We start from the raw sequence: 13223 nt of genomic DNA on the forward strand, positions 1-13223 counted from the left end.
TATGGAAAGACCCCTTATCAGAAAACACCAGGTTCTGAGCATTCTGGATAACCTGTAATTCATAGCTTGCCTCCGGTAATTCCTTCCTTCGTCTGATACAAAACATATTCCACTTTGAGAGTAACTCCATACAACTTAGTGTACAAAAAATATAAGATGGCAGAATATATGAATAAAAATAACAGAAAAAAATATTAAAATATATTCTGCTAGATATAAAAAAATAAATCTGTGGGTGGTACAAAGGTAGACATAGGTAGAATAGCATTTATCTATAAGCTTGGAATAACTTTTTAACTATTTAAGATAAGCAGGTCTTTTGGGAGAACGGAGATTTAAAGCTTAAAGCTGGCCATAGACGCAAAGATCCAATTGTATGAATCCTCGATTCGTCCGATTTTTGGACCGTGTGTGACATTTTTTGCCCCAGATCGTTTGGTCGGACAGGTTAAAAGATTTCTGTCGGCTGCCGATAATATCTCTGTATGTATTGCCGATCGTACGATTTTCAGTGGGAGACTGTCACCAGCTTTGTCAGACATAACTTTCATACGATTACTGTCAGGGGCAGAACATCGGCTGATCTGTTCTTTTACTACTTTATTTGATCTGACTGGTTAGTGGCAGGTCGGGAGATGGGGACGAACGATCGGATCTTTGCATCTATGGCCAGCTTAAAGCACAATTTCAGCTTCATTAGCAAAACTGTTATAATACATAAAACATGACCCTAAAACTCCCAGAAATGTATCAAACTTTCATAACCTGCCAAATTTTGTAAAATGGGCATGATACTTAGGGGGTGTGGCCATAAAATGGGTGTGAAAGATACTTTGTTCTAATTATATGGCTGATGGGTTGCTATTAGCTATTCAATCCATGAATGCATCCTGTTTGGGATTTGGCGCAGCACCTTTCCATGATTTGTACTTGCTCAAATTCTTAATTTTCAGTCAAACCAAAGCTAAAAAGTAATATGACTTTAAAACACAGGGCTCCTGAAAGTGGCACTTTTTTATCCACAGCGAGGTGATATAATCTTTTTAAATCGCATATTGATTTGAAATCTCTGATTTGGATTGTCCACCTATATGTTTTAGGAGAGATTCAGGATTTAGCATAAGGATTTGTTGCAGCGCTGGTAGAGTGCTAACAAATAGGGTTATTGCTGAGTGATTGTTTCCCCCTGTCACTGCGCAGTAGTAGATTGTGTCATGTCTGTTTATTTCATTTTTTTTTATCCTTGAGACCCGATAAAATACAGACTTTTGATCAAATCGCATGCGACTGCAACTGGCCCCTCTCTCAAGTTAGAATGAAACACGTTTAGTTATAACAATTGCCTCCCTTTTCCTGTCACCAAGCTTTGTTGTGTGAGAACTGTCGTAATGTAGTTTTCCTTCTTTTGATATATTCCATCATGATTTACAAAACTTCCCTTTATGTTATTGAAGCACCTCCAGTCCTGCAACATCTATTCAGCCTTTTTCAAATCAGATGTCTCAACTTGCTGTCGCAACCAAATAATTAAGTTCCTGATTCCAGATGCCCTCAATAGCAGAAATATTACTGTTAATACTGACCTTATTAGATGATCCTTCTGCACGATTTAAGTTATTTGGAAGTCATTATTTGTTAGGGGTTTCTCTAATGTTTTGGACCCAGTGCAGAGAAACAATAATCTGCGTGGTCGCAGATAGCACTGTATAATGCAGCTGAATCCAAACACTTTGCTAAGAATCTATAGTCTGTGTGCCTCAAGAACATTCTCTTAGCGCCAAGTAGATGTCCCCTCTTGGTAATGATTAATGCCTTTAAGTGGGAGTTGACCTCTCTTGCACATTCCAACTGTTGTGTTCTCCAGACTGGGCATTAGGGAATAAATACTTGCTTAGAATTCTAATTGCTCTGGTGCATTGATCATGGCCTCCACCCCAGGAAAAATATAAAATAAATGAGTGAGCTGTCTTTTGCATAACATAAATGAATATAGGCTGTTTAAAGTAGCAATATGACTAGATGTCCATTATGTATTTTGTTTGTCCTGCTGCACAGTGTATTTACTGTTCACAATGTGAATTTATAGTTCCCCTGTAAATTGACTTAATTAAAAAGGCTTAATGAAAGATAAATCCATTAAATGCACATCTCTCTGTATATATGTATTTGTGCAAATAATATTTACATGTAGATAGTTGTGTTTGATGTATCTGGCTGACTTAATTATTGATAGCGCCTATAATTGATATTCACCTTGTAAATGATGACATGTCAGTAGACCCTAAACTGAAAACATGCATAAACCCAACATAATAATAAGCTTGATGGCAAAATATGCAGCCTTGATTATTTTGTTAAGGGATCTGCACTGCACATGTAATAGTTCTCATTGGTATAACTATATTTTCCTCTAAGCTTTTTTTATGTTAATGTCTTTCCAGGATAAAATCCCTTGCTGCCAGAATTAGGGTAATAGCAAAACATGGAACTCTTAATCCTTTACACTTAACAATAAATTGAATTTATATTGTATTGTAACTTATTAGGCCCCTGTCTAATTTGCAGAGCTGACGTTAATGTAGTCGTTTGTAATAAATGGAATTCCTGTTTCCCGATTAAAAATAAGATAGACACAAAAAGATTATTGTGGAGGGTTGGGGAGGCCACTGGCCATTTGTTCAGCTCCACACTGATGTCTATTTATTACTACAGAGCTGTACAGTGACACATCTGACACATCCATCACAAATAACCATCTCTAATCAATAGATTATATTTCTGGCAGGCTCTTGAAATGATAGCAAGATAAAGATTAGTAGAAGTGTTACCCGTCTGTGTTCCGAGCATTCAGTCATACTATTTCTGCAGTGTACATGATTGCTGTGAGTTATTGCTGAGACCTGAACTTCAAGTTAAACATGTGACTGCCATGAGACTGTTCCCTAATGGTCATATCAAATTATCAATCGCAGGCATCACATCCGATGTGACGCTTGTGATTTTGCGCAGCGGGGCGGAATCGGCCGTGTAGTCCTGCCCTTAGGGGCAAGATACCCCCTTTTTCTTTTGTTTTAATTTAAAAATATTTTTTTTTGAGCATAATAAAAAGCAAATCAGCACTCCACTGAGAAGTCCTCTTTATAAACAACCCCCTTTCCATATCCTTTGTTAGGCTTCAGATCAGGAGCAGCTCATTTTACCATGGCTTCTTAGTAGACTGCTGTTTGTTTTATCCTTACTCGTAAAAAGAGGAAATAATTTGGAATTTCGTTTTTTTTTTCTATATCAGCCGTTGTCATGTGAGGTTAAATTAGTAGTAATAAAAAGCATAGATATTTCTTAGTTAAAACAATAGGCAAAAAGTATGTTCAGCTCAAGCTTTATTCATTGAACTTGAAGTTGAAAAATGAATTAGACTGAAATCTTGTTTTTGCAATTGTCAGCCAGTATTAAATAGCATTATCTAAAGTTAGGGCTTTAGGGGGGTTGAATAACCCACCCAGTATATGGATAATCCACCCACCTCACCCAGTATATGGATAATCTATATGTGTATGTGTGTTCAAAATAAAAATCAGAGTGGTTGCTAAATTATTGGTTATAAAAGAATTGGGGTATAAATTGTCTATACTCTTACTGAGAAAACTAAGGGGCAGATTTATTAAAGGTCGGATTTAGACGTTATGTGAATTTTTTTTATTCTAATAAATTCGAATGCACTCACAACTCGAATGGGAGGTTATTTATGAAAAAACTCGAACATCTTGAGTTTTCTTCCGAGAAAAAACTTGAATGTCGGGAAGGCAATTAACATCTTCAAATGGTTTAACCGGCCTCTGCCATTGACAAGTACATGAACTCGGCAGGTTATAGGTGGTGAATATTTGAATTAGAACTGTTTCTAGGATCTCACATGCCAATTCAAATTTGAATTAGTGATTTCAAATTTGAATTTGTGAGATTTGTCAGAGAAAAAAAATGGAAAATTCAAATTTATCATTCAAACCTTAATGAATCTGCCCCTAAGTGTACCTTTTGGCAACATTAATGTAGCTTTGCATAACAAACAAATAAATAAATAAGATGTGTCATAATGAAGCCTATGGCCAATATTTTATAAAGTCCTAGCATTTTTTATCTTACTGTCCTTTGTCTGATTGAACATTTCTTAAAACATAACATTTTCTTGGCATTAACTATGTTTTCATTACTTACTACCTCTCCTTCAAATTATTCACCACATTAATTGTGATGCTGTCAATATTAAACAATCATGTGAAAGAAAAAATCCTCCAGCTAATCTAAGAGCACTTAGAAATGTATCTGTTATTTTTATCTACTTAATCAAACATGACAAAATGACACGTTCGTTTGTAGGCTGTCTAGGTGATGGGACAACATATTTGTAATTGTGCAGAGTGCGCTTGCTTTCAGAGTAAATGGAAATAGCAACTGGAGAAAATTTCCTTTATGACTTCCTTCCTTCGGTAATTTATTATGGCTCAATCATTGTTCTGAATCCAAGAACTAATTTGGCATAAAGCCAATGTACTGCCAGATTTCTCCACTATTTCAATAGAATTCAATTCATACCTAACACGGGTCCCGTATATCTGACATTCTAAAGGCAAGCCAACATGTACAGTCATTTTTCCTTAATACAGTAATCTTAGAATTGTGTCTTCACTGTGAACTCTCCTAACATCTGCTGGCAGCATAATTCTATTTCACAGAGAATGTGTTTGTTTAATACACTTTAGGGGGCAGATTTATCAAGGGTTGAAGTGAATTAGAGGGAATTTTCGAAGTAAAAAAATTCGAAGTAATTTTTTGGATACTTCGACCATCGAATAGGATACTACGACTTTGACTTCAAATTCGATTGGAAGTAAAATAGTTTGAATATTCGACCATTCGATAATCGAAGTACTGTCTCTTTAAAAAAACTTTGACTTTTTTCTACGTTTTTTGAAGTCGAAGTAAAATCGTTCGATCATACGGTAACATCGCTCGAATCGTTCTATTCAAAGGATTTTATCGTTCGAACGCATTTAACCTCGACCGCAGAATACCCAAATTCGATGAACAAAGTTTAAATTCGATATTCGAATTCGAAGTATTTTAATTCGATGGTCGAATTTCAAAGTATTTTTAACTTCCAAATTTGACCCTTGATAAATCTGCCCCTAGCTGTTCTTTAGAAACATCACAGATGCGCCCTCAAACACATATACAGATCCATGCATGTTTTATAGGTGCATTAAAATTAGATGCAAAAACTTGATCAAATGTGCAAAAAATATACTTGTGTAATTCACAATCTAATCTGCAAAATCAACAGGGATGTACAAAATACATTTCAGCCGAATGTTAACTCCTCCCAGAGCATTGGCAAACTGAATCTGAACCTTTGCAAATTCAAAAATATGGCATTATCTGTAAAAAATGTTATCCTCTTTAGTTGTCCTGCCTTTTTAAAGTTTTATGATATTATCTTATCCCAAATATTGCTTGGGAGAACAAAATACAATGATTTGGACAAATCCAAATCCTGCACAAAATGTTAGAATTCTGCTGAATCTCAAACAGAACTCTGTCGTAAACAAGTCTCAAAATAATTCTTAGCTGGGATTAGTGGACACAAATAAATACACAATGCCAATTCTTTAAACCTTTTACAGACCTGTAATATTTTCTGCTTTATATAGAGAACCGCAATCTCTATAAGAAACAAATGCAAACTCTGTTTACATCTACATGCAGATAACAATAGAAGTTGTTGCTTGGGCTTTTACACCTTGCACATCATTTAAGGCAAGCATAATGTACTACTCCATCTATAGATGCTTAATTGTCAGGATTTTATTAATGTAATTGTGATTACACTTTTCAATAACTATAGTTTATAGGACAAGATGTGGAACCACTAAAAACTGATTTCTGGACATAAGCTTTGTACAATTGACCGTTTCTCAAATCTAATGGTATGTCCAGGGACAGACTGTTAAACTACCTCTTGAACCTTTTTAAATTAGGAACAGTTGATTAATTTCTGTATAGTTGTCCATAAAACGATAACATTCCCAGCCTTGCTAAAAAATTTTCTTAGTTAGAATTGAAGTACTGCATGCTGACGCAGTGCAAAACCAACTAACAAGCGCTTAAATGTTGGATAGGATTTGTGATGAGAAATAACATCTCTGTGAAAATAAAGTAAAGTGGAGTATAGACCCAACTATTATAGTCTATTGTTGCCAACAGATGGTTTGGGAGACTTAATGCCTTCTTAACCAACAATTTTTCTGTAGAACCATAGAAGAGGCATCAATTGTGAACCAGAGGTATCAATGTACATTTTGTTCTGTTAAGCAACAACCAAATTCATTTCTTTTTTTTTTTTTTAATGGGCAGACTACATTTTTCACATTTACAATTTTTTTGTAAATGTTCTTTTTTGTAGGAACAGAAACACCAAAAACTGAAAGTGTCTTAAATGAATGCTAGTATAATGTACTGTTGTCCTGCACTGGCAAAACTGTTGTCTTTGCTTCAAAAACACAACTATAGTTTATAAAAATAAGCTTCTATGTAGCCATGGAGGCAACCATTTAAGCACAGGATACACAATCGATAACAGACACGTTCTGAAGAATCCCATCCTACAGAGCTTATCTGTTATCTGCTGTGTATCCTGTTCCCTTTCTCCTTTTTCAGCTTTGAATGGCTGCAATGCAGCTTCTTTATATAAAGTATTATAGAGTTTCTGAATCAAACACATCGATTTTAACAGTGCAGTGCAACAGTACATTATATTTTCATTACTGTAAAAGACTTTCATTTTTTGTCATTACTGTTCCTCTAAACAGAGGTATATTTCACCCCTATAATATTGCACTTTAGGTTTCCTGCACTATAGAATAATTGAAAAACTAGTATATTAAATCTGCTACTTAGTCACATATGAATATAGACATTACTTTCCCTTTATAATACCAACGAGACGGTTTGCGTCAGGCACTTTGCAGAACAAAATTAAATGGAGAATTTTAACAGGCCATGCTGTGCATATTTCTTTAACTGTTTGTCATATTTGTTGCAGGAGTGATTCGTGAAAGTTATCTCAAAGGTCACAATCAACTTGTTCCTGTTACCCTTTTGGCCATTGCTGTTATTCTTGCTTTTGTCATGGGTGCAGTCTTCTCTGGAATTATTGTATACTGTATCTGTGACCATCGTCGAAGGGATATTGATGTTGTCCAAAGGAAGGACAAAGATATGAGTCGTTCACGCAGAGGCTCTATGGCAAGTGTGACCAAACTAAGTGGACTCTTCAGTGACAATCAGTCCAAAGAGTCAAAGCCAGAGGCTATCCTTGCGCCTCTGATGCATAATGGGAAAATTGCTACACCTAGTACAACTGCTAAAATGTTAATTAAAGCTGAGCAACATCATCTTGATCTTGCAGCTTTACCAACTCCTGAGTCCACACCAACTTTGCAACAGAAGAGAAAACCCAGCAGGGGCAGCAGAGATTGGGAAAGAAACCAAAATATTATCAATGCATGTACAAAAGACATGTCTGCTATGGTGTCCCCAGTAATCCCAACTGATTTGCCACTTCATGCATCACCAAGTCATATTCCCAGTGTTGTTGTCCTTCCTATAACCCAGCAAGGTTATCAACACGAGTATGTGGACCAGCCAAAACTAACAGAGGTGGCTCAAATATCTATTGAAAACCAGAGCTCCACCCTAGAATACAAAACAATAAAGGAACACCTTGCCAGTAAAAGTCCAAACCATGGTGGAAATTTGGTGGAAAATTTAGACAGTATTCCACCAAAGGTACCACAAAGAGAAGCATCTTTAGGTCCTCCAAGTTCTTCAGTGTCCCAAAATGGAATGGGCAAACGTATAGACATACACTCATCTGCTTACAGTATGGATTACAAGAGAAACTATCCAACAAACTCTCTCACAAGAACTCACCAGACATCACTCAAAAGAAATAACACAAATTCTTCCAATTCTTCTCATCTCTCCAGACATCAGAGTTTTGGTAGAGGGGACAACCCACCTCCTGCTCCACAAAGAGTAGACTCTATACATTTCAGTGCTGCTCAAGGGCAGGCAGTGACTTTAACAAGGCAGCCTAGTATCAATGCCTATAACTCTCTCCCAAGATCTGGTGTGAAACGCACACCATCCATAAAACCAGATGTACCACCCAAACCCACATTTTCACCACTTTCATCATCCATTACATCCAACGATGCATGTACATAATTGTGGTAGGAAGGTGCAACACTAACTAAGCAGACTTTGCCATTTTGAGCCAGTGTACTGCAGTTTTACTCAATGATCTCAGATTTTCAAGAAGGCTATATTGTTAAGCAAAGGACTCTTTGGAAAAGAAAGTGAACTATTTTCTTATGAAAAAATGTGATGTATGATTTACATTTACAACTGTAGGACTCTCGCACGATCTGGACAGTTGTTACTGTTATTAAATACAAACATCACGACCAATGAGCCAAAAGCACAACGATGAATGTCGAATGCCGCTTCACCTCCTTCAATTCATGGACTGGTATAGGAGGGTGAAAGATAACAAGGAGGAGAACTGTCTTCAGAGACCTGTTGTCTCAAGATTAATAATGGCAGAAGTTTACTATGTGCAGATACTGTGAAATGCCCATCAGTGTTACAGCCACTTGGTTAGCCGATGAATGCCGAACTGGGCACAGCTACATGATATCTCTGCTACTCTTCTCTTGTCAGTGAATAACATGTGACCATTAACAATAGTAACTTCAATTATTTATTGTTCATTTTGTCTTTCCTAAGGAAATGACTGTCCTGCAAATCATTCTCTGAGCAGCTCTGCAGGCAAAAAGACAATGAACTTGATTCCTATTTAACATGATACTGCTAACTGGAGTAGTTGAGCTCTTTTATTACAAATTTTTCCCAATAGATTGGCAGAGGAAATAAATTGGGCTGGCATTACAAACTTTTTTTTTTTTATGTTTTCATTTACCTTTCTCTTCATTTTCATTTCTTTCCTTGGCTGCCACTAAGTTTAATTCTAAAACTTTCAGTTCTAGGTATGAGTATGTATGTGACTTACTGTTCTAGAATATGTTGCACATTCATCCAGGTCTGATAGGATTCAAAGGGGAATATTTATTTTCATTGATTTTAAGAATTCATTGGCTGGTCCTTTGACTTTTTTTAAAGCAGCAAGTGTTAGAACATCCCTATAGTAAATCTAGGACTTCTCTGCACAGACCATAGTTGTAAACATGGCTTTGTCAGTAGTGATTTTTTTTTGTGTGAAAAAGGCACCAGCTGATGTTGTGCCATTCCATCTCCTGTTTGCATGTAGTTTGGTAATCAATCCAGCAATGATGTGAACTCTGTAATATGCCAGCTTTTAAATCATCCATATTAATTATGGTCTTATCTCGCAGAATCTTCATAGAATTCCTTCTGTGAAGAACATTTCTTCCACATGTAAATTTGTGCCTTACACCCTCAGTTGTGTTAACTGTAGTTCTTATAAATCCACCCTTCAGAAAGCTATTTATTTGCTTTTCTATCCTTATCCCCACCACTAAATGTAGTACTTGCCAGATATTAGGATTAAGAATGTAGCAGGTATATATAGCTCCATGATTCCTCCCTGAACATCTGGCAACACTACAAGCTGTATTTTATGTAATCCTTCTGGATGTGCCAATTCTGTCTCTAAACCACTCTTTGTTATCATGCTAGCAGTATGTACACTATCGTGGGTGGCCTATTCCCTTCTACTCTCCCTTTTTTACTAAACCATATCATTACAGTATGGTTATTAGCATCAGCTAATGTACCATTTTATTGTTGGGTGTGATCACTGGATGTAAAATAGATTTAGATTGGCTGATTTCCAATGGAAAAGCCCTTATCAAGTCTGTTGTGCTCAATGGTTGCATTATGGAATGTGATTGGCCAACTTCCATAAGAAATACCCTTCCACTTTTGATACCTTCCACTCCATATATATGTACAGTCTGGAATGAATTGTTAACAGCAGGCTGGCTCCTGCTATGATTGAATTTTGGTTGGTTGGAATTAGAAAAAAAAAAATCCCATTTGTCAGTCAATAATTTTACTTTTTTTTTATCCCCTTAATTTCTTTATACAGAATCTTTTTTTTAAAAAATGAACAGACCATTCACTTTTACAAGAAAATTTACAAGAGACAAAAAAATATTTAAACCTATTTTGTCTGATTGTTTGATTCAAATAAACAATATAAAATCCACTGATATGTGATTTTTAGTAAATCAGTATGGAAGTGTATAACAAGGGTGGTTGCAGATCATTGTGTTTCTACTTCTGTTTTGTCATCCTTAAAATATTTCTTATTTGGTGAGGGCTATCCTTCTAGATTTCCAAAAAACAAAACAGACCATATACTCACCAGGGCTTGCCTCTTCACAGTGCCCACTGTAGACATTATTTAAGAACACTGCTCTAATTGACTCATTCCAATTGTTGCTGTAAGGCTTAGAAGCTTTTCTTTAAAATACAAATGGATATATGTCTACCCTGTTTTGCCTCTTCCCAAGCATCTGTGGAACAATGTCCCTCTCTTTGAGAGAAGGGCTTGTAGTCCTGCAACAGTAGGGAGGCCACAGGTTGGACCTTCAGTTGTCAAAATAATCCCTTAAAGATATGCTATCAAACTCTTGCAGTGCCTTACTACTCCAGGTGTCAAAATTGCAAATTCAGACCCTACAGTTACGGAAAGTTATTACATTAAACTCTGCTTCTAATGCTTGAAAACAACATTTATAATTGTTGCTGCTTGATTGCTATTGAATGGCAGAATAGGGAATAACCTGGATAAGCCTCTATTGACATGGACTTGTCTCCTCTCTTTCCATTTTCTAAGCATCTGCTGCACACAGCCAAATCATTATTTTTGTTTGAAAAGAAGAGTTGTTGTGTCTCTTCTACATGTTTTATTACATGTTTACACCTTTTTATTGGCCATAGAAAGACACCAAGTTATACCTATTGTTCTCCATAGGCTAAGGCATGGATCCTATAACTACACTTATGTAGCTTTCTGGTAAGAGTTGTCCGACTTTCCTTGTATACCACAAAGTAAGATATGAGTCTACATATAATCTTATTAATGACTGGTAGACTGCACTTGACACTGGCAGCAGTCTCTCTCTGTGCCTTTCCATCAACTGTTGCCCCTAACCATCTACCCCATCCTTAGAACTTAACGTTCAGACATTGGCAATGTGTTTGTCTTACAAATGGCAATTTTCCAGCACTATATTAGGTTCGTTCACAAAGTGATTCTTTAATCTTGATCAATTAAAAGTAATTACATTTACGACAAGCTGTTTCCATGCATAACTGCCATTACTGCATTGCTTTGGTGTATTTTTTTCTTGACCCAAGAATGGCATACATGTGTTATAATAAAATACATTAAGCAGTGTTCTTATTATCTTCAGTACTTTTAATATTTCATAGTTACATTGGTAATTTTTTTATTCCAGACTTGTATCCATAAACCTACATGTGCCTTTCCTTTCCACCCTTGCGATACACTGACGAATAGTTGGAAACTGAATCTGACTTATAATTGTGTACTGTTGTAAAATATTGTGATGTCATAAACTTTTTTCTTCACCTTCACATCCCTTAACATCTGATTCACAAATTAATGTATGTTGTACAAAAAAGGGATACAATTCTTTATTACATAAGGTAATAAAACAGACTGTTCAAAATTTGTTTTTGGCTTTTGTGTGTTAACTGCTAAAGTATTTTTTCCTGAAAATCCAAAATGAAAGCTATGAACTGCAAAAGTTAGTCATTATAGTTAAGAAAATGGAAACCGTTTTGTTATGCCCAGTGCAGCAGAATCATTGTACACTTGTTCACAAGACATTTTGTAATTTAAAAACAAAATTAAATCGCATATTTGTATCACTGTTCATGACCTTCTTTTATTATTTTGGGTTTGGTGATCATCGTGCATTTTGAAATATCAACATAAGACAAAATTATTGTGTGTCACTATGTGGCTGTATTTGAAAAGATCTCATGTACTTGCAATAAGTTAAATCCCCCCCCCCCTCTATTAGCACATTACATGCTTACATTACTTAATGGTTTAACTTGCTCTAATAGGATCAGTAACACTTAGAAATAAAAACAATGCATTTTATGTCTGCATTTTGGAAATCATAATATCTACAATTATTATACTTTTATTTTAAAAATACTTGTAGCTGAATGTTTCAAGGTTATTGGTGACTAGTCATAATTATGTATTAGCAGCATTGTTCAGAGATTAGTTAAAATATGGTTAACGCCAGTGCGAATAGATAATTGATTGACATGAGCATTTTTTATGCTACTGGTTACTGGTTAACCTTTCTGCTTACAGTGATGCCATGCTGGAAATGTGCAGTTCCCATTGAGTGAAATATTCTGCAGAAACCTTAGGATCTAGTCTCAGCAGGGAAAGGGTTAAACAGATAAGGGTACTATTTTTTTTTATATGCCCATTATAAACTTTCTGTATATCATTCGCAATTAGTTATGGGGTGCAGCATTGCCTGCTTCAGCTATGATAAGACCGTAATAACGTCTGTGTATAAAAGGACTTTTGGTAGTGCCAAAAAATAAATTAAATATGTACAATATCATTGTAATATCACTAATACATTAGACAGATCCAGGCATTCAATCCTGAAGTATCCAGGAGTATTATTACATGGATGAACTGAAATACTCCTAGAATACAGAAAATAGCATATTTCTGTGCAATTTGGGATGAAGTGCACAAGTTAAGGGTTTGAGTTTCACTATGTATATAACTATGTATCTACTCCAGATAAGAGTAGCAATATAGCCCATGCCCCTTTCCCTTTAATCTTCACATTATATTGCTTCTCTGTTCTTCTATATTCTTTATCTGTACAAACTGATTGGTCAAAACACCTATCAAATATGCTGGTATCGTTTTGATTAAGAGGAGGAACATCATGATGTGGCTTGTGGCTGCATTGTTTTTTCTATATGAAGGTTAGAAACAAAGGGGTCATATTTTCAGGGAGCAAATAGATGAAATCTGCGTGCTTGGTAAAAAAGGTACTGAGATGGCACAATAGTCATAGATATATAGATATACATATGGAATGGAG

At 35.7% G+C, this 13223-nt stretch overlaps 1 protein-coding gene across 8 annotated transcripts in view; it reads left to right on the top strand.

Annotated features, from left to right (window-relative positions):
* sema6a.S (semaphorin 6A S homeolog) overlaps positions 1–13223 on the top strand; it is a 132916-nt gene that overhangs the window by 104000 nt on the left and 15693 nt on the right. For 6 of the 8 annotated variants that reach the window (XM_041580428.1, XM_041580427.1, XM_018244297.2 and 3 more), the window contains one exon: positions 7100–12000. The exons of the other annotated variants lie outside the window; for them this stretch is intronic. In XM_041580428.1, the coding sequence (XP_041436362.1) occupies positions 7100–8286 (1187 nt within the window). In that variant the 3' untranslated portion in view covers positions 8287–12000. Of the gene's footprint in view, positions 1–7099; positions 12001–13223 lie in introns of those variants that run through there. 8 annotated transcript variants of the gene reach the window in all.

The sequence above is a fragment of the Xenopus laevis genome, chromosome 1S (assembly GCF_017654675.1).
Source record: "Xenopus laevis strain J_2021 chromosome 1S, Xenopus_laevis_v10.1, whole genome shotgun sequence".
Lineage (NCBI taxonomy): Eukaryota > Metazoa > Chordata > Amphibia > Anura > Pipidae > Xenopus > Xenopus laevis.